This window comes from Australozyma saopauloensis, chromosome 2 (assembly GCF_035610405.1).
Source record: "Australozyma saopauloensis chromosome 2, complete sequence".
NCBI classification, from domain to species: domain Eukaryota; kingdom Fungi; phylum Ascomycota; class Pichiomycetes; order Serinales; family Metschnikowiaceae; genus Australozyma; species Australozyma saopauloensis.
The window spans coordinates 1,640,329-1,661,673 of NC_086132.1; the positions used below are offsets into that span (position 1 = coordinate 1,640,329).

Consider the following 21,345-nt stretch of genomic DNA (forward strand, 5'->3'; position numbering starts at 1 on the left):
AAAGAAGATTCAAGCAAGATAATACAACAATTGTACTGGAAAAACCTTGTCGTGGTGAAACCTACAATAACATTGCAGCAGCAAAACCAGCTACTCCAGCAACTCCCAAAGCATTTTGGACTCCTGCTCCAGTGTAGGTGATTGTAAGCTGGGCAGTAGAAGTAGATGCAGAGGCAACAGTCTTTGGTGGTGGAATAACAGTTGTGGCGGTGGACACAGAAGCTAAAGTTACTGGAGGAGGAACGACAACAGTAGTCGAAGCTTGTGGGACAAGGCAGTTAGCACATGTAACTGTGGTAGCTGTTGTAACGGTCACGGCTGTTGGGTAACAGGTTTGAGTACCACAGGTAGTGATAGTCACAACAGTTGGCAATGGACAGTAGGTAGTGTAACTAGTCCAAGTACCATTCTTGTTGCCTGGTGGAGCGGCGACGTCTTTTTTATAAATATTAACCTTGTTACAGGTTGGGTATGGGGCAGTGTTGTTTCCAAGAGCATTGATCATAATCACTTTGCTATTCCAAGAGTACTTGTATGGGTCATTGACGTTAGAGCATGCCCAGAAGTTGTAGTTTGTGACCAACCCGGTAGAGTCGTAGCAAAGAGCTTCGCCGGGGCCACCAATAGTAGCGAAGACACCCCAAAATGAGTCGCAGCCATTGAGGACCACCTTGCCCAACTTGTAAGGAAGACTTCCTAATTGATACCCGACAGACTTTGTCACTGGGTCAAAGTCGTAATAAGCAGGATTGCTACCAACAAAGAAGAATTGGCCTCCAGCCAATTCGTGGGCGTCATAAAGGCTGCCAATCAGCTTGCCAGAAGCCAGGTCTTGGACAGAGAAGTAAATGGTGTCTGCGGCTGCAAGAGAAGAAGCCGCAAGGACAGTCGAAGCGAGAGTGAATTTCATTATTTGATGATTTGAAGAAGTTGTGGTATAGAATGTTTTTTCATCTCATCAACAGGCATAATATTGGTGTTTTTATATTCTTTGGAAGGCTCATGTTGAGTATTGCACAAAGAGCCCACGTCAATGTTTGTTTATCATTTAGAACTCGTAAACAATGACCATTGGTATTATTTTTGGAAGTTCGCGTCAGTCTTCAAAATGCTGCCATCAAAGTCACTCATTACACAGGATTAAAAGCTATTATACGAATTCAAACATCACAATGCAGGTTAGGTGAAACAAAATCTGTCAACAGGGTTCTTTATGCATAATAGGCGCGTTTGTGTGTCGGAGTTTGTGGGGAATGAAGGCGTGACCTCTTACTTGTCAACAATAGTTCTACATACACTGACCATTAAGAATATATTGATATGCGCAGATGTTTCAATATTGCCAAGAAGAAAAAAGAAAAAAGAAAAAAAGAAAGAAGAAAGCGTCAAAATAAACACGAACGTGTTTTACAGGAAGCAGACACACAATCTTCAGCACCCTGTTTGATCAGGCAATGTGTATTTTAGTTCGAATACAACACCGATGTGTGTATGCATGCGAAAGATCGCAATTCGGGCAACTTCGTGCTTTAATGACGAATTGCGTTGGAATCACGTAATATGATAGGGCACACTTTCGATATCCTGGGCTTGTATATTTTAGTTGGGCTCACGTTCCATTTTGGAACGTTTTGCCCGAACCGCCTGCTCTTCTTCAGAGAAATTGGCTTTTTTGACGAGGTTTTTTATATTTTCATAAACTTGGTCTGTTGTCAAGTTAGAAGCGTAGGTAAAGTTTTTTCTCATGTAGTTGTCTTGTTGTTCTTGATATCTTGGGTCTCGGAGTATAGTTTTTAAATGGTTGTCGAATTCATCCTCGGCGATCTTTTCGCCTGTCAATGGACACGTAATGGTAGATTTTGAAAGCTCTTTTCTTTTTAGTCTGGATTCGCCCGCAGCTTTGATTTTCATTCCCTTCGGCGCCTTTCGGCCGGCGGTCATCTCTTCGTTTGGAGCATGCACTTCATCAGCTTTGCCCGAAGACATGACCTCTTCAGTGGACTCGATAGGTTGTTTTACAGATGGAACGGACTTAAGTTCGAGTGTCTTGGCTCTTGTTGCCAACGATCTAGACATTACTTCTTCTAACGTAAGTGGAGCAGGAAGCTCAGAAACCTCATCCACGGCATCAAAATTCACTCGCGCTACAAGCGTGAAATCTTGCCAATTGATAGAAGCGTAGTGCTCTTGTCTAGCCAATATGTCCGCTTCTTTATTTCGCTTGGCTATTTTGGTGCTCTTCTCAAATGCAGCGCGCTCGTATGCACGAGTCATAAGCCCATCAAGAGTAAGGTTTAAGGCATCGGTGATTTTTTTTTCAAGATTGGAGCCAGCTCCACCCGAGTAATCGATGAGACCTTTGTACCAATCTAAATAATGCTTGTAGAGCTTATAATATGAGTGCTTTGGGCGTAGAAACGCAAATTCAGTCTGCCTTCCTGTTTTTTCGATATGTTTCTGGAATCCGGTGCTATAATCATCACCATTGGCAGCGACTGCCTTTGCAGTTAACTTCATCACTTGGAGATCTCTAAAGCTCATCGGTGGCAAGTTGGATATGAAGGAGAGATCGATGGGCTGTTTCCTGGCTGGGGTGCTTTTTTGGCCCGGGTCTTTGCTCAACTCGGGCTTATTTTTTAATTCAATTTTCTGTCGTTTGAGAACACTTTGGTAGTATTTATGGTGAATGTCCTCGGGGTTGAGGAAGGTGAATAGGGCATTCTTATCGTTTTCGATGAGTTTCTTCTCGAAATCGGGTCCGTTCTTCAATATGAATCGGGCCGTCTTCTGCATGGATTCTCTCATTGCCCTTGGAGGCAAATTCGAGCCCAGATCAGCGTCAGTCAGCATTGGTAGTAGTCAGAACTAGAAGATGGTGGGAGTGTATAATGAAGGGTTTGACCTTAGTTCCATCACAAAGAACACAAACTGCTCGTGGCTTCGGAGCACAGTTTTAAGGAATTCGTCGACAGGGAATTTACTGATTTTTTTTTCGCCAATTTCTTTGCTATTCAACGAACTTGACTTAACGCTTTTCGTATGTTGTCTGAAACGTATAAATTCAGCGAGAAATCGACGTTTTAGAACTTCCCCAAAACTTCGACAAAATCAATCACTAAGCAAATTTAACAAGATTCTGGTATGAAATTCTCATCAGCTTCGCACTGAAATTTTGTGATTTTGTAAGTTTTGATCTCCCACAGTCTATTGATGGAAATGTGAACCCTGAATCCTGACAAATTTTAAGTTTGAGGACATGCCTAAACTGAATTACTACATTACATATTTGCTACGATACAAAACAATCAATCAATTCGAAAGGATTACGTTACTACACATGACCTTCCGGTATCACACGCGGTAGGAGTAGACACTCAGATCCCGAACTTGGTGTCGGCCGAAATCGGTCGGAATATATGAAAAAAAAATCAATTGCTGAATTGTGAGCCCCCTAAATCCGTTGCAGTTTCTTGACCTAGCAGCTTCCGAGAAAATGTCTCACCTAATTAACTGCTTCGGACTTCTCCCCCACGTTATCCGTTCATCCCTGGAACCTCACCGCGCACCCGCCCATTGGTGGGATTGCCGGTCTCCCGCACTTCTACTGGTTAGTGGGCGACCCCATATAAAGGACGACGCTCGGCCCCCAGGTGCCCCGTTTTTTTTCACTAGTTACTAGTACCCACACCTATTTATTGGTAAAACATCAGTACAATGTTCAAGTCCGCTGCCAGATCTTTCTCTACTTCTCCTGCTGCCGCTTACAAGGTCGCCGTTTTGGGTGCCGGTGGTGGAATTGGTCAACCTTTGTCTCTTTTGATGAAGTTGAACCACAAGGTCACCGACTTGGCCCTTTACGACTTGAGAGGTGCCCCAGGTGTCGCTGCCGATGTCTCCCACGTCCCAACCAACTCCACCGTCAAGGGTTACGAGCCTGAGGGTTTGGAGGAGGCTTTGACTGGTTCCGACGTCATTGTTATCCCAGCTGGTGTCCCAAGAAAGCCAGGTATGACCAGAGATGACTTGTTCAACACCAATGCCTCTATTGTCAGAGACTTGGCCAAGGCTGCTGCTGACTACGCTCCAAACGCTGCTGTCTGTATCATCTCTAACCCAGTCAACTCCACTGTTCCAATTGTCGCTGAGGTGTTCAAGTCTAAGGGTGTCTACAACCCAAAGAAGTTGTTCGGTGTTACCACCTTGGACGTTTTGAGAGCCTCTAGATTCGTTTCTGAGGTTGCTGGTACCAACCCAGTCGACGAGCACGTTACTGTCGTCGGTGGTCACTCTGGTATCACCATCGTTCCATTGTTGTCCCAAACCAAGCACAAGAACTTGTCTGAGGAGACTAGAGACGCTTTGATCCACAGAATCCAATTCGGTGGTGACGAGGTTGTTCAAGCCAAGAACGGTGCTGGTTCTGCCACTTTGTCCATGGCTCAAGCTGGTGCTAGATTCGCCGGTGCTGTCTTGAACGGTTTGGCTGGTGAGCAAGATGTTGTTGAGCCAACCTTCGTCGACTCTCCATTGTTCAAGGATGAGGGTGTTGACTTCTTCTCCTCCAAGGTCACCTTGGGTGTTGAGGGTGTCAAGGCCATTCACTCTTTGGGTGAGTTGTCTTCCCACGAGGAGGAGTTGGTTAAGAAGGCCAAGGAGACCTTGATCACCAACATCAAGAAGGGTGTTGACTTTGTCAAGCAAAACCCATAAATTAGCGGGTGACGTTAGATAGTATGAGTGAATGAATATTCGATGATTTAATACAGCACCATTCCAGTAGTACGATTCTTCAAGTAAGAACTTCAGCAGCAGAACGTTTGTTCCACCGTAACTTTGGCCAATTTTGTAGTTTCATTTTGTCTATTTTTCTTCCATCAGAAGCATACCAATTCGGTACAGTATCAAGATCGAACAGAATCATTTTACGAGCACCAAGCATCAGCACAAAATTTTTAAACTTGATCTGCTACGAGAAATCAAATGCACAATTTGACTAGAAAAAAATACCTTTTTTTAGCACACAATATTGGAGGCACATAGTTCACCTCAATTAAGCCCAGGGGTTCTGCCGCCGTTTCTTTCCCCAAATTGCAATTGCAGCAAAGCATCCATGCAGATAGCACCACGCGTCACTTGAGTACAGCGCTTAAAGCATTTTCCGTTAAGCACTCGCAAATATCCTTTATTAAATTGAGGCTGAGGAAGGTTGCAACTTTTAAAGAATTGAAAATCTCCTCACTGCAATTGATGCAAGAGGCGAAATCAAGTTTCCACTCAACACCATGCAGAGCTTCGCGTCCTCAGACGTGTCACACAAACCATAACCACTATGGCCCCAAAGTCTCCACAGCCAGCACCATCCGGTAGAGAGATGTATTTGCGGAATGTGAGACCCCTACCTCCATGTAGGCCCATGTAGTTCATGTAGGGGCAGATAACAGTACACCAGGACCCATTCACAAATTAGTAATAAATACTCGCTCCCGCAGGAATGTGAGGATGGTGCAGGCACAACATAACTTTTGGGGCATTTGAGGCTGGTCCGGCACAGGCCAGTACGCATCCACCTCGCCTATTAATAGGAATAAACTATGAGACAAACGCACCGGTTAAGTGCCTGGCGGCAGTGGCAAGGGAACATAGGCTATTTGGCCAATCCCATCGCTTCATGCCCTATTTTTGGCAGCACCCGAGATCTTCTAGGCCAGTCTAGACCACTCAACGGCTGCAGCCGGATCTGGAGGTGGAGCTTCCTTGGTTCCCGCCAGCGTTCTCGTCACTGGCGCCACTTGCAACCATGTTGCGAAGTGCACTGGTGGAAAATTTGTTGCGAGCCAGACTCAGGGCCGCAGACAACCATGCCACATCGGTGGATTCAAATGGTCATGAGAGATAACTTGCCATTTGGTCATCATTCAAAATGAGATAATTTGCGTCAGGCCCTTTGAGTATCAGGAAGTGCGTCATGCACCCTTGTAATCTTCTCATTAATGAACAAAACCACTGCCATTTGAGCCCCCGCCCTACGCCCTAATAGGCGCCGAGAAGAGAAACCATGCGTACGTACATTTGCACCCAGATCCTGCAAATAGCACCAAATACCGCCTAGAGATAGCGACCAAATATCCATGGTTTCTTGCAAGTGTTGTTGAGTTGAGACAAATATTTGTGTTTTTTAGGTACTAAGTATGTTGTTAGGGTGGAGGAGCGGCTATGCCTGAGTTTTCCGACTCGGAATCATGGATATACGGCTCCGTAACGCGTCTTCCCACCGTCGCCATCTTCCAGTGCAGTGTGTAACGCACCTGCACTTATACAGGTCTGCTCACCGTCAAGTGCAGTCGACCCCGTAACCGATATGCTTCAAAAAATCAAAAGAGATTGATGTCAAAGAAAGAAAGAGTGTGTTGTCTATAATAGAAGAGTGTATTGTATTATTCAGGGCTTTTCCCGGTTTCTTTCCGCTTAAAATGACTCCAAAAGCTGGGATGTTCTATCGTCAGGATAGGCGCCAGTCCTGCCTAGGTTCAGAGACCTAACCCGTCACTGGGTTTTGTTTACAACACTCAGGCAGCGGAACTGATTAATTGTTACCGACAGACTTGCAAAAGGATCTGAAAGAGGATTAAATCGGTAGACCCAATCCGTAACGTCTTCGGAATTAATTGAAGCATACCACGTCTATTGTCTCGCACTACGCGCCTTTGTAGTGAATTTCGCGTAATTCTTATCCTTCTTCTTTTTTGTTACACCCCTTTCACAGCCAACCACCGCGAGACTCCTCTATACTTGGCGGCCCTACACTTCTTCTCACTACCTGGTGCTTTTTCTCATTCCAACACGAAATACTGTGTTTTACATACCCCATTCCTGAAAGGGACTTTTCTTCTCCTCACTCCACTTTTCATTTCCAGCTGCACTGCTGAAAGATTAGATTCCAGTCACAAAGTGCTTGTTTCTGCCACATCCTGACACACAGCTTACCCTCCCTCTTTTAGTCAAGATCGAACAAAAGTCTTATCGTTGCGACCCACTTGCGATCCTCGACACCTCCTCTTTGTCTAGTCTCTTGTGGCCCGGCCCTAACACTCTCGGCCACATTTTCCTCCATATTCAATTCCAAGAAAATTCCCTCACCTCACAAACAAGACCCGCAGGGTGATGAAGACATGGATCTGTACCTTATGAGCTCACCAATGCAGCTTACGCAGCCATTTTTGTCCGAACCTGTGCGTTCTGCCCATGGCAACATCGACTCTTCTCAGTTGTCTGGTCCGCGAGATCTAAGCCCTGGTGGATACGAGAATCTTGACTTTGCTGCGGACTTACCAGACTTTCTGACTGATCATAGCTTGCATTTGCCGGAGTCTGACTTGCACTCTTACCATGGACGCCTGCCTGAGATGTTGCTGACCCCCTACACTGGACGTCTCCATTATGGACATCTGCGTAACGTCTCGATCGAGGATCCAAACTACAGGCAGACAATTGGCACTAGAGGTCATTCACATTCCCTCTCCATGGTTCTGAATCTGGCTGATCCTCCATCTCAAATACCTCACTCACATTCCTCCTCTACGTTCCTCCTGGTAGACCTGGTTCCGCCTCTTCTGCTGCTGGTTTCAAACCAGCTGCTAGCAGATTCGCCGTTCTCTGCTGTTGCTTGTGCAACTACTCCCGGAAGACGTGGTGTGTCAAAGTCTTTCTCTCTGAGTAATTTCTTTGCAACTCCTTCACGGACTAGCCACTCGCCTGGAGTAAAGGTAGGCAAAACACCTTTAAAGGGTCATAGAAGAACGCGGTCGAAGGTCGTTGAAGTTGGAAGTTCCAATCTCTTGGCAACGATAGCGAACATGAAAAGCTCCAGTATCAACCATGTTCCCTACGAAGGCGACACAAGTCTTATGAGCAATCCTTTTGACACAACGCTCGTATCTCCGCGCGTAGACAATTTGAGCGACTACGATGCAACGCCATTGACAACCCCTGCGAAGTATTTGAGTTCCGGAAATATATCAGCGCAATACTTTACGCCAGATGCTCGCCCCATTTCCCACAGCAATAATTTTGGCGGTAATTTGGATCCAAATGAGTTATCACAGCTGCGACCAAGTTTTGCACAATCCTTCTCCTCATCTCAAAACCTCAAATTAGGCCTTCCTCGCTCAGAAACATTGGACTCGATAAACATCGAGGATCAAGAAGACGATGCATGCAAGCAATTGAGAAAAGCGAAATCGTTCACTACGGTTTACGATCCAAATCTGGCTGTCAACAGGACAACGAGTCTGCGGAACATACGCTTGGATGAATACCTCGCAAGCTCGCCATCTAAGGCTCATGAGCCTCCCGTGGGTATGAGCTCCCATAATGAGAATATTGACCTCTTGCTGTCCGAGCCTTTCAATACGCGCAAAAAGGGTGGCCTTTCATCTTATCCAGCTTCAATAGACCTTGCTTCCATCACCAGACAGGAACCGCAGCTGGCGCCTATTTACACCAACGTTGGAGGCCCAAATGGACTTTTGCCCCCTATGGCTACAATGAGATCCGCGCCAGCTGTGCCTACTCTCAAAAACCCCCTCACACACGAAGACTCGCCTCATGACCAGTCTGTAAGCTCTGCTTCCACCCCAAACTTGAATTATTCCACAAATCTGTCATCAACCAATCTAAAAAGATACGGAAGAACTGGCGGAAAGGTAGGAACTCCTTCATTGAGTTATCCTTCTGCAATGGAAATTCAAGAAGCTTCGACCACCCAAGAAATTGCCAACTTTGCCGAGAAGATTTTGAATTCTGATTTGAAGAGGCCAATCGTTGTCCAAGAAGACTCTAAAGACTCTTTGGACCCAAAGAAAAAACATCAATGTCCGTTGTGTTTTGCTCGTTTTCAACGCCCAGAACATGTCAAGCGTCATTTAAAGAGTCATTCCAATGAAAAACCGTTTGCTTGTGACTATCCTGATTGCAACAGACGTTTTAATCGGAAAGACAACCTCAAAGCCCATCTTAAAAAGATACACAAAAGAGTGTTTTAGTTTATTCTAAAGTTCTAATTCATGCATTATATTATCAATAACAATTTTGAATACATCATATAACACGAACTCAATTTGGATTATCATTTTGTCTATAACATGTATTCTATATATTTGCGTAATCAATTAGAAGGGAATTTTCTTACGATGGCGTCAACACTGCGACAGAAGTATTCAACATTCGAGTTGTTTAATCCTGCCACATTCACACGGCCATTAGATAATGCATAAATATGGTATTCCTCGATCAACTTTTCGCTTTGCAATTGGGTTATACCAGAGAACCAAAACAAACCAGCCAGCTCAAGGATATGAGACCAGTCACCAGGAGTTTGGAGCTTAACAAACCAGTCCAAGGCTTGTTTTCTGACATCTTGAAGTCTGGATCCGACACGCAAGACATCCTCCGCCCACATTTGTTGCAAACGTGGATCGGTTTGAACCAAAGCAGCGATTCTGGCGCCAAAAGCTGGTGCAAATGAGACCTCATTTCTGCTAATGGCAACTAACTTGGAAGTTACGGTATTTTGGTTTGCCAAATCCCAGGTACAAACGTGGGTGCAACCTGCTCTCTCAGAGTACAATCCCAAGTTTTTAGAGTAACTTTGGCATGCAATAAATTCCATCTTGCGCGAGTATGCCTCTCTGATGGCCCAAGCATCTTTGTTGACATCACCACTGCTGAGACCCTGGTAGGCGATATCGAAAACCAAGAAGAGACCCCTTTGTTGAATAATGTCAAAAATGAGAGACCATTGATCGTGGCTCAAGTCACAACCAGTAGGGTTGTGGCAAACAGCCTGCAAGACGAAGACAGATTTAGAAGGAGCTTCGTTGAGAGCCTTTTTGACAGCCTCGATATCGACTGAACGAGTTTCATAGTTGTAGTATGGGTACTCAATGTAGTTGCAACCGACATGCTCGATCATACCTCTGTAATTGCTCCACGATGGAGTGCCAATGTAGAAATCTTTGTAACCAATAGACTTAAGAAGACTGAAAGCCAAGTGCAAAGATCCGGATCCAGCGACTGCTTGAACAGAAGCGACGTTGGAAGGGTTTGCACCAAAAATTGTCTTTTGTGCGCTAGAAAGGTAGTCAGCAATACCTGTCATCAGAGTGTAACAGTGACCAGGGTCTTTCTCCATCAAGTGTTCCTTAGCAGCCCTAACACAGGGAAAGACGTAATGAGGGTCTCCACTCTCAGATTGATAGACTCCGACACTGACATCAATCTTGTTAGGATGGTCATCTTTCTTACAGGCGATCATAAGGTTGATGATTGGATCAACACTCGATTCTTCGAGACCAGAAAAAACAGAAGGCATGATTTGATTTGTAGTTGGTAGTATAATAAGATAAGAATAAGAATTCTTGAGGTGAGAAACTCCTTGCCGCGAAGATGCTCTTTTAACTTTAGAGTATTATATGGCGGGAAATTTGGTCTCGATGTTACCTTCTCGCCGCAAAAATTTCCACACCGCGATTTGCCGCACATACCCGTTATTTGTCTTAATTCGCTTTCCTGCATTTTGCACGTGTGTTAATGGTGGGGAGGAGTGCTCAAAACATTTCTGCAGACCTCATGTAGGGTTTCCATCTCCGCTCGATACGGCGATTGGTTTGATGTGATTTTTCTAAGCACCATGGCTGCGACAAACTTGCTATTATTGGCTACTGCTGCTTGTGCCAGCTGTGCTCGGGGATCTGAAGTTGACGCACTTTCGAGTAGAATTCGCGAGACCTGTGTGAAAAATTGTGTTATTGGGTCCAAAAACTGAGTTTGGTAATCCGAGTCGGGAAACAAAAGAGCCAATTTTGTACTTGCATTCTCCAAGAGGATGGCAATTGTTTTTAATTTCGTTAGTAATTCGTTTGCATCAACGCCTGTCTGTTTGAGATCAAGAAGCACTTTTATCGAGTGCCTCATTGTATCCCTAATTTCGTCGTTGTTGACCTGAGAAGTACACAATGATTGAAGGATGAGCATTTGCACTTCGCAATACTCTTCAAGATTGTTTAAGTAGCTCCAGCTGGAATTGAAAGAAGCTATCTCAACCCCATTACTCATTCCATTCTTCACCAATTTGCTGAGGAACTTGAGATAGATTGCGCCAACTTCTTTGTAGTATTGATAATTGTCAACAATGATTTTAGTATTTCTGAACAATACTGCTTCATTATCTGGAATGAGAATTGATTTTGCTAGTTGTTCCGTCATGCAATTGTTGAAAAAATGAAAGGCTTGCAATTGAACAACATCTCCGAAATTGCAGTGCAACAATGTGGTTGCAACTGTCTCGATTGAGGATACAGCGTCGACTTCTGCAATCAATCGGATTTTTGAATCGATATCGTGCACACAATTGCCAAGCGAAATTGCAGATGCTGCTACAGCGTAACCATCTGTCGATTTCAAAATTGTTGAAACGCTGCTTCCAATATTATTAAAGTTGTCGTAGGATATGAATGAGAAGACACCCCCACAAGCCGCGAACAAGTTCCTCTTTGAATTGATGCAGTTTTTGTAGTCACTAGGAATCTTAGGGATACAATCTATTATTTCGTCTGTAGGGATTTCGAGCGTCGTATCCTCTACCTTCGTTATGTTGTACAAGAAGGTCGTGTGGCAGTATAAGGCGTCTTCTAAGTCCTCATCGTAATCCAAGTCAAGTAAATTTCTTAGTCCTTGTAAAACCAAAATAATTTGCTGCTTACTTATCGATTGTGGGAACTCAGAGGCGTAGTCACTTAGTACTTCAATGGGAACCTCTATAGAGTCTATGTCCTTGGAAACGGAAGTTGCATAAAACGTCCAGATCCATTCAATTATCCCTTTCTCGTCAATTCCTTGAATAAATTTACTCTTGCTTTCCTCTCCTGCTCTGACGAACTGGCTGATCAAAATTGTCAAGCGTGATGCCAAGTCACTTATCCTTTCAGAGACCAGTGTCATTTCCAACACCAGTGCCCAAAAAGTGGAGACAGCAGTGTCATCAGAAAGGAGAAAGAAGCGGTTCTCGTCGTTGTCGGCAGTATAATTGATCAATACTCGTAGCACCTCCATTGGGTAATCTTCTACAAGAAGGAGAACTTGAGGAATTGTTGATCTCACAGACGATGAGCTTCTCAAAGCTTCCTCTCGGAGATGAGTCCCTAGCTCATTAAGGGCTTCCTCGGTGTTGTTTTTGTTTATCAAGTCTTGACAAATCTGTTCAACGGACATGGATAGGTACAGATGCTCGACAACAGTAGTAGAACGCACTGAACAGATAGGTTGCACACGAATAGACTAAAACAATATTTTGAAAGGGAACCCGTGAATTTCGAAGGTGATTTGAATGATATGTTAATTTTTTTTCGCAAAATAATGATGGCTGATTTACTCTGCGTTTTTAAACATTTCCAAGTATAGTCTATGTTCCCTCACAAATTATAAACCCCCAACCTTTCCTCACTTCCGAGACAAATGAACTCTTGAAATTTGTAAAAGTCATTATCACTTCAATTTTTTTCTCAGTATTTATTCAGTCCTCGAAATATTTTCTTTGAGCAGCGTGAGACAAGTTTTGATGGCCTTTTCGCTACGAGAATACAATTGTTACCACAAGAAATGATCGTAAAATCTTATAAAATTTCTATACGTTTTCAAACATTTTTTCACCACTCCGTAGTCCGAGGATATATCGGACATCTATACATAAGCTCAAGCTGTAGAGCAAGGGGAGTAGATTGAGTAAGTCTCTATCGCCCTGGTCGTTGATCCAACCCTCAATCATCACAGCATTATCTTCGTGGAGAGCATAACTCACTGGTGAATTATCCAAAATAATGACGTTCTTAAGATCGTCTTGCTTTGGAAAGAATAGAGACAAATCCTTGATATATCCGACTCCAGGCCGGTACGAGCAGTCATTTCTATAGTATCGCTTAGTGAAGACTTGGCTGTTTCCCACAGCATGAGTTTTATGGTCCACAATATCACTTTCCAACCAATCAATGATTGGATCTGCGTATTCTTTCACACTAGCGGTGAAAATCTGAAGATCAAACCATTTGCTAACTTCTTTTAGAAAGAAATCACAAAAGGGCCGTTTATAAACATAGTAAAGGGTGGCAACATTGTTAACTTTTAATTCGATCATGTGACAGCTGCCACTGGAACCTAAGGATCGAGGCGTCCCTCGGGAGAGGGAATGGATGAGGGTTTCGTCAAGATCAAGAAGAAGGGTTTTCTTGCGACGTCTTTTTTCTGGATTCCTGGAGAGAGGAAAAAGCCGTGGAGGCGGCGGGAGTATATATTTTGATGCAGTGGGCGTTTTGATATGGTTCGCTATCAATTTCTCTTGCTTGAGCAAAGCAATCTGCTCGTCAATTCTATCCTTTCCAGAGTCAGCCGCCATTGAGTTTTCAGGAGCAACAGATGGATATTCCGAACCGAATATATATAAGAATGGGAACGATATTAGGAGCCAGACCAATAGAAAGGGCCTCACAAAGATGGTATAAAGTATGGCGCTTAGGGACGAAAACGGCTGCTGCGGAGTCGCTTTGTCCAGGCTATTCTTCAGAGGTTTTTCAGATTCGGGATTGATATCGAGGGAATCGTCTTCTGGTATGATTGCCATCTCGGTGGGTCTATTAGTTGGCTCCTTCTCTGAATCAACCATCTTATCTGCAAGGCAGCTGACCGGATGTCCTGGGTAATACGACTCCACAGAGAAGACCAATTTTTTTACTGAATTCATTGCATGCTCGGGGTGGAATTTGAGGGTTCTGCCAATGGTCTGGAGGGGCGATAGTGGGTGTGAGAGGTGATAAATGAGCACTGAGTGTGTAGCTGCTATGTTATTGCTTAGCGGGCACCTGCGCACGCCTGGGGTAGTAACGGTAGGAAAGCGACTAAACGAATAGACCCGATGAGGCCCAGAGAATAATAGAGATAATAAGAAAATATATTTTATACTAAGTTGAGAAATTCAATTCAGCGTATAAGAAGTATGTTTCAGAATTTATTGGGGATGAGATTCTGCTCAAATTTGAAGGACTACTTTGGGTTTTGGGGCCGATGGTTGGGTTGCCAAGTTTAGCGCACCTACATCTGTCAGTGGTGGGGCTGTTCCAACATGTCCGAATTATGGAAGGTGAAATGAAATACCAATACTGTAATACGGTTGAATATAAATACATGAAGATTGCCTCCATTTTTTAACATTTCACTCCAGAAGACCGACATTAATTTTCGTTGGATCCATCATTGTTGGGGGCTCACACAGGCACGCAAAGTCCACAAATGCCGCGAGATCTTAAACGAAGTATGTAGCCCTCAACTCGGAAAAGCTGGTTCAGAAATTGCTTAATTCCATCCATTTCTGACTGGTTCAGGCCTTGTAGTTCACTGAATTTTTGTAGAGCTATGATTACGTCACGAGATCGAAAACAAATATATTAAAAAGCCATTCTATATCCTTAATCCTATCTTTATGATCTCCTTCCCAGTCATAATAATTTACTCATAATCATCTTCCATTTTATCCATTATCGAAGAGTTGATGAAACTCTGGAAAGCGGCAGTGATAGACTTCCGGTCCACGGAATTCTTCCCCAAAATGGAGTTTGTCAAACTCTTGAAGTTGACGAAATTCGTCATTCCTTCCTCGTCCGAGTTTTCATTTATATCACCATCATACTCATTCGGGGTATCAATGATCTTTTCATCGATGACAAAATTGGAGCTGAGATTCGTCTTCATGAGGCGCATTGATGCAACCCGCTCGCTGAACGATTCCTCATTTTCGACGGCCACAGCTCCGGTCTTGTCATCCTCTTCTTCAGGCTTAATTAATTTCACCTGGTGGGTATTGTAACTCTGGCAGTATTTACATTTAAGCCCCAAAACATGATAAGCACAATTGCTTTTGCCTTTGCAGTCATTGCAATTGACAATACATCTCCACATGTTGTACGGAGGAGGTAAAGGCAGCTGCCGGATTTCCTGATCAAGGATTCGGAATTGAGTTTCCGAATTAATCACTGTTTTCTTACAAATAGGGCATTTGTATGAGTGCTTGATCATCTCATCATAACAACTCTGATGAATCAGGTGGCCACACTTCATAAACACAACCTTGCTGACACTGGTGAATAGGTAGTCATTACAAATGGGACAATTACAGTGGGTGGTGTTGGTGACACACTTGTGATTATCCTTCAAGTCAATAGTCAAACAGATGTTACAAGTGTCGCAATGGAAGTAGTCTTTTGAGAGACCCAAACCTAGACGACAAATTCCACATTTGTCACAGTGATAAATATCCTTGTCGGGATCATTATCATACAAGACACACTCTTTACAAAAGTAATTGGCCAATTCTTCTTCACAATTGACACAATAATTGGTGTCTGGAAGCTGGGGAACATTGCAATGCATACACAAAATGTGTTTGACATCACTACGCACAAGTTTATGATCTCCAACTTCGGCGTCATGGCAGAAGCGGCAGGTGTACCATTGTAAACATTGAGAACACTCTAACTTACAATTTCGTTGGTAGTGTGAGCATCCGAGGATTTTCTTTTCGACGTTATGGTATGAGGGCGTCGTATCTTTCTCTGTTAAGACTACCTCCTCGTCATCGTCAGGATTTTGCTCAATATCGTCTTCAGAAAACTCGTCGCCCATAGACTGATCAACTTCACGCTCGACTGATTGTGTGAAATTGCCCGTAGTGTTCATTCTCTTGTCGATTGAAATTTCGTCGCCCTCTGGCTCAGAAGCAGGCACAGGTGTCTCGTTTCTGATAGTCAAGCGATCCATTGATTGAAGCTGTATACCTTGCTCTTTCATAAGCTTTTCGTTGATGTATTTGTAGTAATTACCCATCATAAGCTTTGTAACCAATTTGTTCTTCAGACTTTGGCTCAAGTTTTCGTGCCTTTGGATTCTTTGGATCTTTTGACGTAAAAGGTCTTCCTTGAAGAAATCATCAAGTGATTCGAGATGCGTCAAAACTCGTGCTTCTTCTTTAGTAAGCTCGTCTACGTTGTCCAAATCACTCCCAGTGTTGTACATGCTACTATCGTACTCGTCAGAATGGATGGATGTGGATCTTTTCATGTCTTTCGCCTTATGCTTCTTGCGCCTCTTGGATTGGATGTTGCGCAAGTCACTGATGGTATCTTCCTCAGGCACAACAATTTCATTGACTATGGGTTGTTCCCTATTAACAATACCCCAAATTCCGCCGGGTTCCGTATCGTGCTCTGCAATTTTTTCATCGTCTGAGTGTTCAATGTCATCGTCATCATCAGCAGGCAAAGTGATGGCCTCGTGGACTAGCTCGGTTAGTGGCTGCAAACGATCGATAGCTGCTTGCAATGTCAAGCCCTCACGCAAGTCAGATAAAAATGTGTGCATCTGAATTCTAGTGGCCAAAGCAGTTTTAATAGAATTAACTAGTCTTACCTCTGCCTCAGGCGTAGAGGTTCCGTCCTGCGACTTTACACTGTTCACATATTGTGAGATATATCTTGAAACCTCGGCGAGATCAAAATGTGGAAGAGAGGAATTAGAAGAAAGAGTAGCAATATGGCTAGACAAACTCAGAAACTGCGGAATATTCGGTAAGTTGGGAAATCCAGACAAGTTCGGGAGTTGCGGCAAACCGGAGATATTAGCAAGATTGGGAAGAGCTGGCAAGCTCCCAAACCCATAGAAATTAACAAGACTGGGGAATTTCTCTTTGCTCCACGATGACCATTTTGGCATCGAGAGTTTGCCGATTTGGTCGAGATCCTCGGTTAGGGAGTCGGTGTCACTCAGACTGCCTGATTCATATCCCGATTGCGAATTGTCGCGGGCCATTTTTTTGGCCTGAATGGCTGGGCCTCGTAGAATCTCATTCTCTGACACAGGGGTCATGTTGAGATTTTGTTTGAGCCGGTGTTCGCTTTTTCGTGGGCGAAGCACTTTGGGTGTTTCACCTTTCCCAAATGTTATCTACTTGGGTCGCACCGGTCATGTGACAGTTTCGGTTAACACAGGTGAAGTACCGAGTTGACAGCCTTGTGGGAACAAGCAAATAACCGAAGTATGTGCGAAGAGATCGAGAGAATTGAATGACCACAGGTATCAAATAATCACTGAGATATTTAAGGAAATAAAAAAAATTCAAAGAGACAAGAAAAAAGATCAAAAAATAATGACACCCACGAGGTTCGAACTCGTGCCTCCGAAGAGACCAGGAATGTATGGTAAGGTAACCTTACCCTGGCGCCTTAGACCACTCGGCCAGAGTGCCTTTGTTGGAGACTGAGGATATGTAGATTTATATGACACTTTGATTGTGCTCAAGAGAAGAGTTGGAACTTCTTCGTCTCCAATCGAAATTCATATTCTTTCGAAAACAGTGAAATGTCCTTCTTGACTCAATTCTTTTTTTGACCAGTACTCCTCCAAAATCTAAATAAAGGGCCGTTTGATGTCGATATTGTTTCCATTTTCGATTATGAGTTCTCCACCTATACAATGTAGTGTTTTAAATCCAGGCAGGCACAACAAACCGAAATTTTAAAAGTATTTCTCTCAAGTTCCATGGAGTAATATTATTTGTCTGATTTTACAATTACTTTCCATTTTGCAGTTAAGCCTTTATGGCCAAGTTGGTAAGGCACCTCACTAGTAATGAGGAGATCGTCAGTTCGAATCTGGCTGAAGGCACGTGATTTTTTTGTTACCATTTTGGCTCCCTTACTTTAGAGCTGTGTTTACACATCTTTTTTACTTCTTAAACTACAATGAGTAAGGACCAGGCACCCAGATATTCCATGGATATCTCCCATGTAACGTCAGTTGAATTGCCACTAATAGTAAAAAATGTCGACAAAGCAATAGCAATGCTAGGAGGGAAGGAACGCATACGTAAAGCTGTCAATTCACAGTATCGTCCTCTGCCGATACAAGCATCGAGCCACTCTGTTGATGACCGCAATTTGGAATTGAGATTGCGTAGCGATCCTTTTCATCATCCCGTCCAAGCCTCAGTCAATCACAGAGAGAAGATTCTATTGAAGGTGAGTGTCCCAAAGTCAAGTCTTCCATCGGATTACTACGAAAACCCCAGAAAATACAATGTTCGCGAGTTGATTGCACGAACTAGAGAGCCTGGCAGCACTCCCCATCATGTTGAGCCAATTGCCATCATCAACAAGAATTTCAGCTTCAGGGGCATGGCTGACTTTCAGATGTCCACGAAGAACAATGACAGAGTGCAAAACTTCAAAAAGAACATGCTCCAGGCAAATAAATTCGAGGAGATCAAGAAATATTATGAGGAGGAAGTCGTCGTGAAAGATGAGTTGATTGATTCTAAAACCTTCGAGAATAGAGACCATCATTTCATACCGCCGCCATGTTTTAGCGGTATAAGGTTTCCATTTGACTATAAATACCAGAAAAATCCATTCACAGTGACATTGAGGGACGAAAATGGTGATGCGAAGGTGGTGATGAAGTTTGACCGCAAAAAACTATTCACAAATACCGTAGATTATAATGCCGACGAAGTGCCCCAGCAGCCTCTTCCGGAGATTGTCTCCAAGTTTGAGTGGATGCAGACAACAGATCTATCTCAGGAATATTCAGACAAAAAGCTCTATGAATGCATTCAATTCATCACGAAATTATTCAATATTAAGCCCATCTGGCTTCGTCGCCTGTTAGTCGACGTTGTTCCGGAAAATTTGAAATCTGCTGTTAAGGAAGCGCTACCTTATGTCTCTTATTGTTACAAAAATGGACCATGGCGCTTCTGTAATGTCAAACTTGGGGTGAATCCCAGAGATCTGCCTTCATTTTGGGTTCACCAAAGTGAGAATTTTCGAGTCTTGGGAATTCAGACAAAAATTGATCACAATGAGATAGTTGGGAGAATCGTGCCCCCAACCATCCAGGTCGTCTATCATGAGGGAGATGTACAGCTTTCGGAGAACTTATTTTTCACAGGATCCAAGCTTCCGAAGACTGTAAACTATCAACTTGGAGATGTTTTAGACCTGGATGTGCGGACATGTATCAGGAATGCAATGGATAAGAATCAATTTTTCCGGGACGAAGTGGATGCTCAAGATGGATGGATCCAAAAGCAAGTTATAGAGACTGTGCGCCGCATTATCAAATACAAGTTGAGACAGTTGAAGGACGAGGAAATAATTGACCCACTTAAGATACTCAAAATCGTGCAAACCGACTATAATATAAAGGATTCGGTGAAAGCCGCCAGCAATTCTGCAACAGATCATCCAAGAATGGATCAAGATGACGAAGATGACCCCCATGAAGATTCTGAAGACGATGACGAGGATGAGGATGTAGAAGAAGAAGAAGGTGAACTCGTCAAGAATGAGATTGACAAAATGGACGTTGATGTGAAGGAGAATGAAGATGCAACAGAAACAAATGTATTTTCCCGCATCAAACAAGTTGACGAACATACGGCTACGAAACTACAAGAATTAGTGGGACTCATCAAACAGGACAATGTCAATAATGGTCAACCTTAGACAGGGACGTGTATCATGTACCCTATTGGCAAGTAGTACTATCAAGAATGCATAAATTAGGTTCAAAAAAAAAAAGTGAAGAGTTAGCTTGAAACAATGCACAATAATTTCCCCCATCATTTATAACAATTGCTTCAAATTGATAATCATCATTAGGGAAAATTGGTACGTGTCTGTGTCCCCATGCTACACACTATTTCGCGAACCACGTATTCCACCTACAACAGATTATAACCTATACATATTCACAATGACCAAAGCTACGGAAACTTTTCTCGCTTTCTTTTCGGTCAGTGCTCTTTATTTTGCCCTCTATACCGGTGTGATCCCATCGACTGCTCTGTTCCACGCCGACATCTTGCCTTACTTGCCCTTCTGGGCATTGGTCACATTCGGAGCCTACGCTTTGGGTACTTTAGGCTGGGGTGTTTACAGTTTCAAGGACAAGGAGGCTAGTTACAAGGAATTGTTGGGCCAAATTGATGAGGCTAAGGCCTTCTACAAGAGCAAGGGTGTCTCTTTGGACTAGATGTAAGGCAGCTACGCATATAAGCAACGTAATAAAAATCTTTTAGGGAAATTGATGTATTATTTTAGGGAACTTGATGTAAATCTCTGCTTTACAGCTTGTATCGTATATCTTTGTGCATTAGTTCACGAATTTAGATGAATTGTTTCAAAATGAGATCAGGTATCGGAGTACATGACGGAAACTAACTCCTCAATCAATTGAATATATGAAGAATGCAATGTTCGAATTGTGCATTCTCTTCCACTATACTTCCTGTTTTTCTTGTTTCTAATGTGCATTAGACCAGAGCAATTTCTGTTCTTTTGCTCTTTATCTTCTTCTCCAACTCTGCAAAAACTCGCATTTCAACAGGTACTTTATTCCACGCATCATCATTTGCTTTACCAACATCGGGACTGTCTTTGAAAGACTCTGGGAGGTTCTCAGGCTTCAAAAACTTGACCGGGGGATGGAAATCAGCAGGCCAAACACCGCCTTTCTCGGCCAATTTTTTGGCAGCGATCTTTCTTTTTGCCTCCCAATCTTTGATATCGTCGTTGTAAATCTCCCATACGCAATTTATACATCCACTCATACAGCAATTGTCCGGTTCGATTGGTCTATCTGGGACCTTCACACCAGCGATGATCCGTGGCTCTCCCATCATGATACGGCTAGAACTTACACGATCTTCGCCTTTTATTCTTCCACCAAACACCTTTTTAATTCGTTCTTCAGCTGTCAACTCGTTGGCGGCTCCATCCTTTTTTAGAATTGAACCATCCAGCCTTATTTCGTTGTCTTCGATTGTGGAATCTATTCCACTTGGCAGTCGATCTAGATTTGGACGGTGGGATCCAGTTAGAACGAGATCGTAAAATCCATACTTTGATTGGTTCCAACCCAGTACATATAATTTACGAATTTGTCGGCAGAGCATTTTCAATGGGTTTTCTATTAGAGCAACATGAATACAAGAATACGAAAGGTTCCGTCGATTTCTTGCTTTTGTCTAAAAATCTACCAGTGCTACTGCGAGATGCTTTTCACTATTCTTAATCAATGAATGGTCTAGCGACCTCACCCCACAAAATCGGACTTAACAAAAATTTACAAAACAAGAACGATTTCTCAAGCCGCCTAGATTTTCTATTTGAGTTCAACATAGTGATTATTTTTTGAAATTTTTTCAAGGCTCTTTACTGTGATTGGATACAACCATGTTGTCTTACG

General features: G+C 43.3%; 10 protein-coding genes and 2 non-coding genes across 12 annotated transcripts; 4 read left to right on the forward strand and 8 right to left on the reverse strand.

Moving 5' to 3' along the window:
• Nucleotides 1–61: 61 nt before the first annotated feature.
• Nucleotides 62–910, reverse strand: PUMCH_001937 (uncharacterized protein; the record flags this gene model as incomplete). Its single annotated transcript, XM_063020970.1, has 1 exon — nt 62–910. One exon carries the CDS (start codon nt 908–910, stop codon nt 62–64), a length of 849 nt encoding a protein of 282 aa, XP_062877040.1.
• Nucleotides 911–1,599: 689 nt separating this feature from the next.
• Nucleotides 1,600–2,850, reverse strand: PUMCH_001938 (uncharacterized protein; the record flags this gene model as incomplete). Its single annotated transcript, XM_063020971.1, has 1 exon — nt 1,600–2,850. One exon carries the CDS (start codon nt 2,848–2,850, stop codon nt 1,600–1,602), a length of 1,251 nt encoding a protein of 416 aa, XP_062877041.1.
• An 864-nt stretch (nt 2,851–3,714) lies between these two features.
• Nucleotides 3,715–4,710, forward strand: PUMCH_001939 (uncharacterized protein; the record flags this gene model as incomplete). Its single annotated transcript, XM_063020972.1, has 1 exon — nt 3,715–4,710. The coding sequence occupies one exon, from the start codon at nt 3,715–3,717 to the stop codon at nt 4,708–4,710; it is 996 nt and encodes a 331-aa protein (XP_062877042.1).
• Nucleotides 4,711–7,169: 2,459 nt separating this feature from the next.
• PUMCH_001940 (uncharacterized protein) lies at nt 7,170–9,041 on the forward strand (the record flags this gene model as incomplete). The annotated part of the gene is made up of 1 exon (XM_063020973.1): nt 7,170–9,041. One exon carries the CDS (start codon nt 7,170–7,172, stop codon nt 9,039–9,041), a length of 1,872 nt encoding a protein of 623 aa, XP_062877043.1.
• Nucleotides 9,042–9,163: 122 nt separating this feature from the next.
• On the reverse strand, nt 9,164–10,369 carry PUMCH_001941 (uncharacterized protein; the record flags this gene model as incomplete). The annotated part of the gene is made up of 1 exon (XM_063020974.1): nt 9,164–10,369. One exon carries the CDS (start codon nt 10,367–10,369, stop codon nt 9,164–9,166), a length of 1,206 nt encoding a protein of 401 aa, XP_062877044.1.
• Nucleotides 10,370–10,584: 215 nt separating this feature from the next.
• PUMCH_001942 (uncharacterized protein) lies at nt 10,585–12,267 on the reverse strand (the record flags this gene model as incomplete). Its single annotated transcript, XM_063020975.1, has 1 exon — nt 10,585–12,267. The coding sequence occupies one exon, from the start codon at nt 12,265–12,267 to the stop codon at nt 10,585–10,587; it is 1,683 nt and encodes a 560-aa protein (XP_062877045.1).
• Nucleotides 12,268–12,679: 412 nt separating this feature from the next.
• Nucleotides 12,680–13,789, reverse strand: PUMCH_001943 (uncharacterized protein; the record flags this gene model as incomplete). Its single annotated transcript, XM_063020976.1, has 1 exon — nt 12,680–13,789. The coding sequence occupies one exon, from the start codon at nt 13,787–13,789 to the stop codon at nt 12,680–12,682; it is 1,110 nt and encodes a 369-aa protein (XP_062877046.1).
• A 761-nt stretch (nt 13,790–14,550) lies between these two features.
• Nucleotides 14,551–16,962, reverse strand: PUMCH_001944 (uncharacterized protein; the record flags this gene model as incomplete). The annotated part of the gene is made up of 1 exon (XM_063020977.1): nt 14,551–16,962. The coding sequence occupies one exon, from the start codon at nt 16,960–16,962 to the stop codon at nt 14,551–14,553; it is 2,412 nt and encodes an 803-aa protein (XP_062877047.1).
• Nucleotides 16,963–17,243: 281 nt separating this feature from the next.
• Nucleotides 17,244–17,341, reverse strand: PUMCH_001945. Its single transcript has one exon. It is a non-coding gene; the product is annotated as a tRNA-Leu (tRNA).
• A 346-nt stretch (nt 17,342–17,687) lies between these two features.
• PUMCH_001946 lies at nt 17,688–17,760 on the forward strand. The gene has a single exon. It is a non-coding gene; the product is annotated as a tRNA-Thr (tRNA).
• A 77-nt stretch (nt 17,761–17,837) lies between these two features.
• On the forward strand, nt 17,838–19,601 carry PUMCH_001947 (uncharacterized protein; the record flags this gene model as incomplete). The annotated part of the gene is made up of 1 exon (XM_063020978.1): nt 17,838–19,601. The coding sequence occupies one exon, from the start codon at nt 17,838–17,840 to the stop codon at nt 19,599–19,601; it is 1,764 nt and encodes a 587-aa protein (XP_062877048.1).
• Nucleotides 19,602–20,410: 809 nt separating this feature from the next.
• PUMCH_001948 (uncharacterized protein) lies at nt 20,411–21,052 on the reverse strand (the record flags this gene model as incomplete). The annotated part of the gene is made up of 1 exon (XM_063020979.1): nt 20,411–21,052. The coding sequence occupies one exon, from the start codon at nt 21,050–21,052 to the stop codon at nt 20,411–20,413; it is 642 nt and encodes a 213-aa protein (XP_062877049.1).
• Between the last annotated feature and the right edge of the window lie 293 nt (nt 21,053–21,345).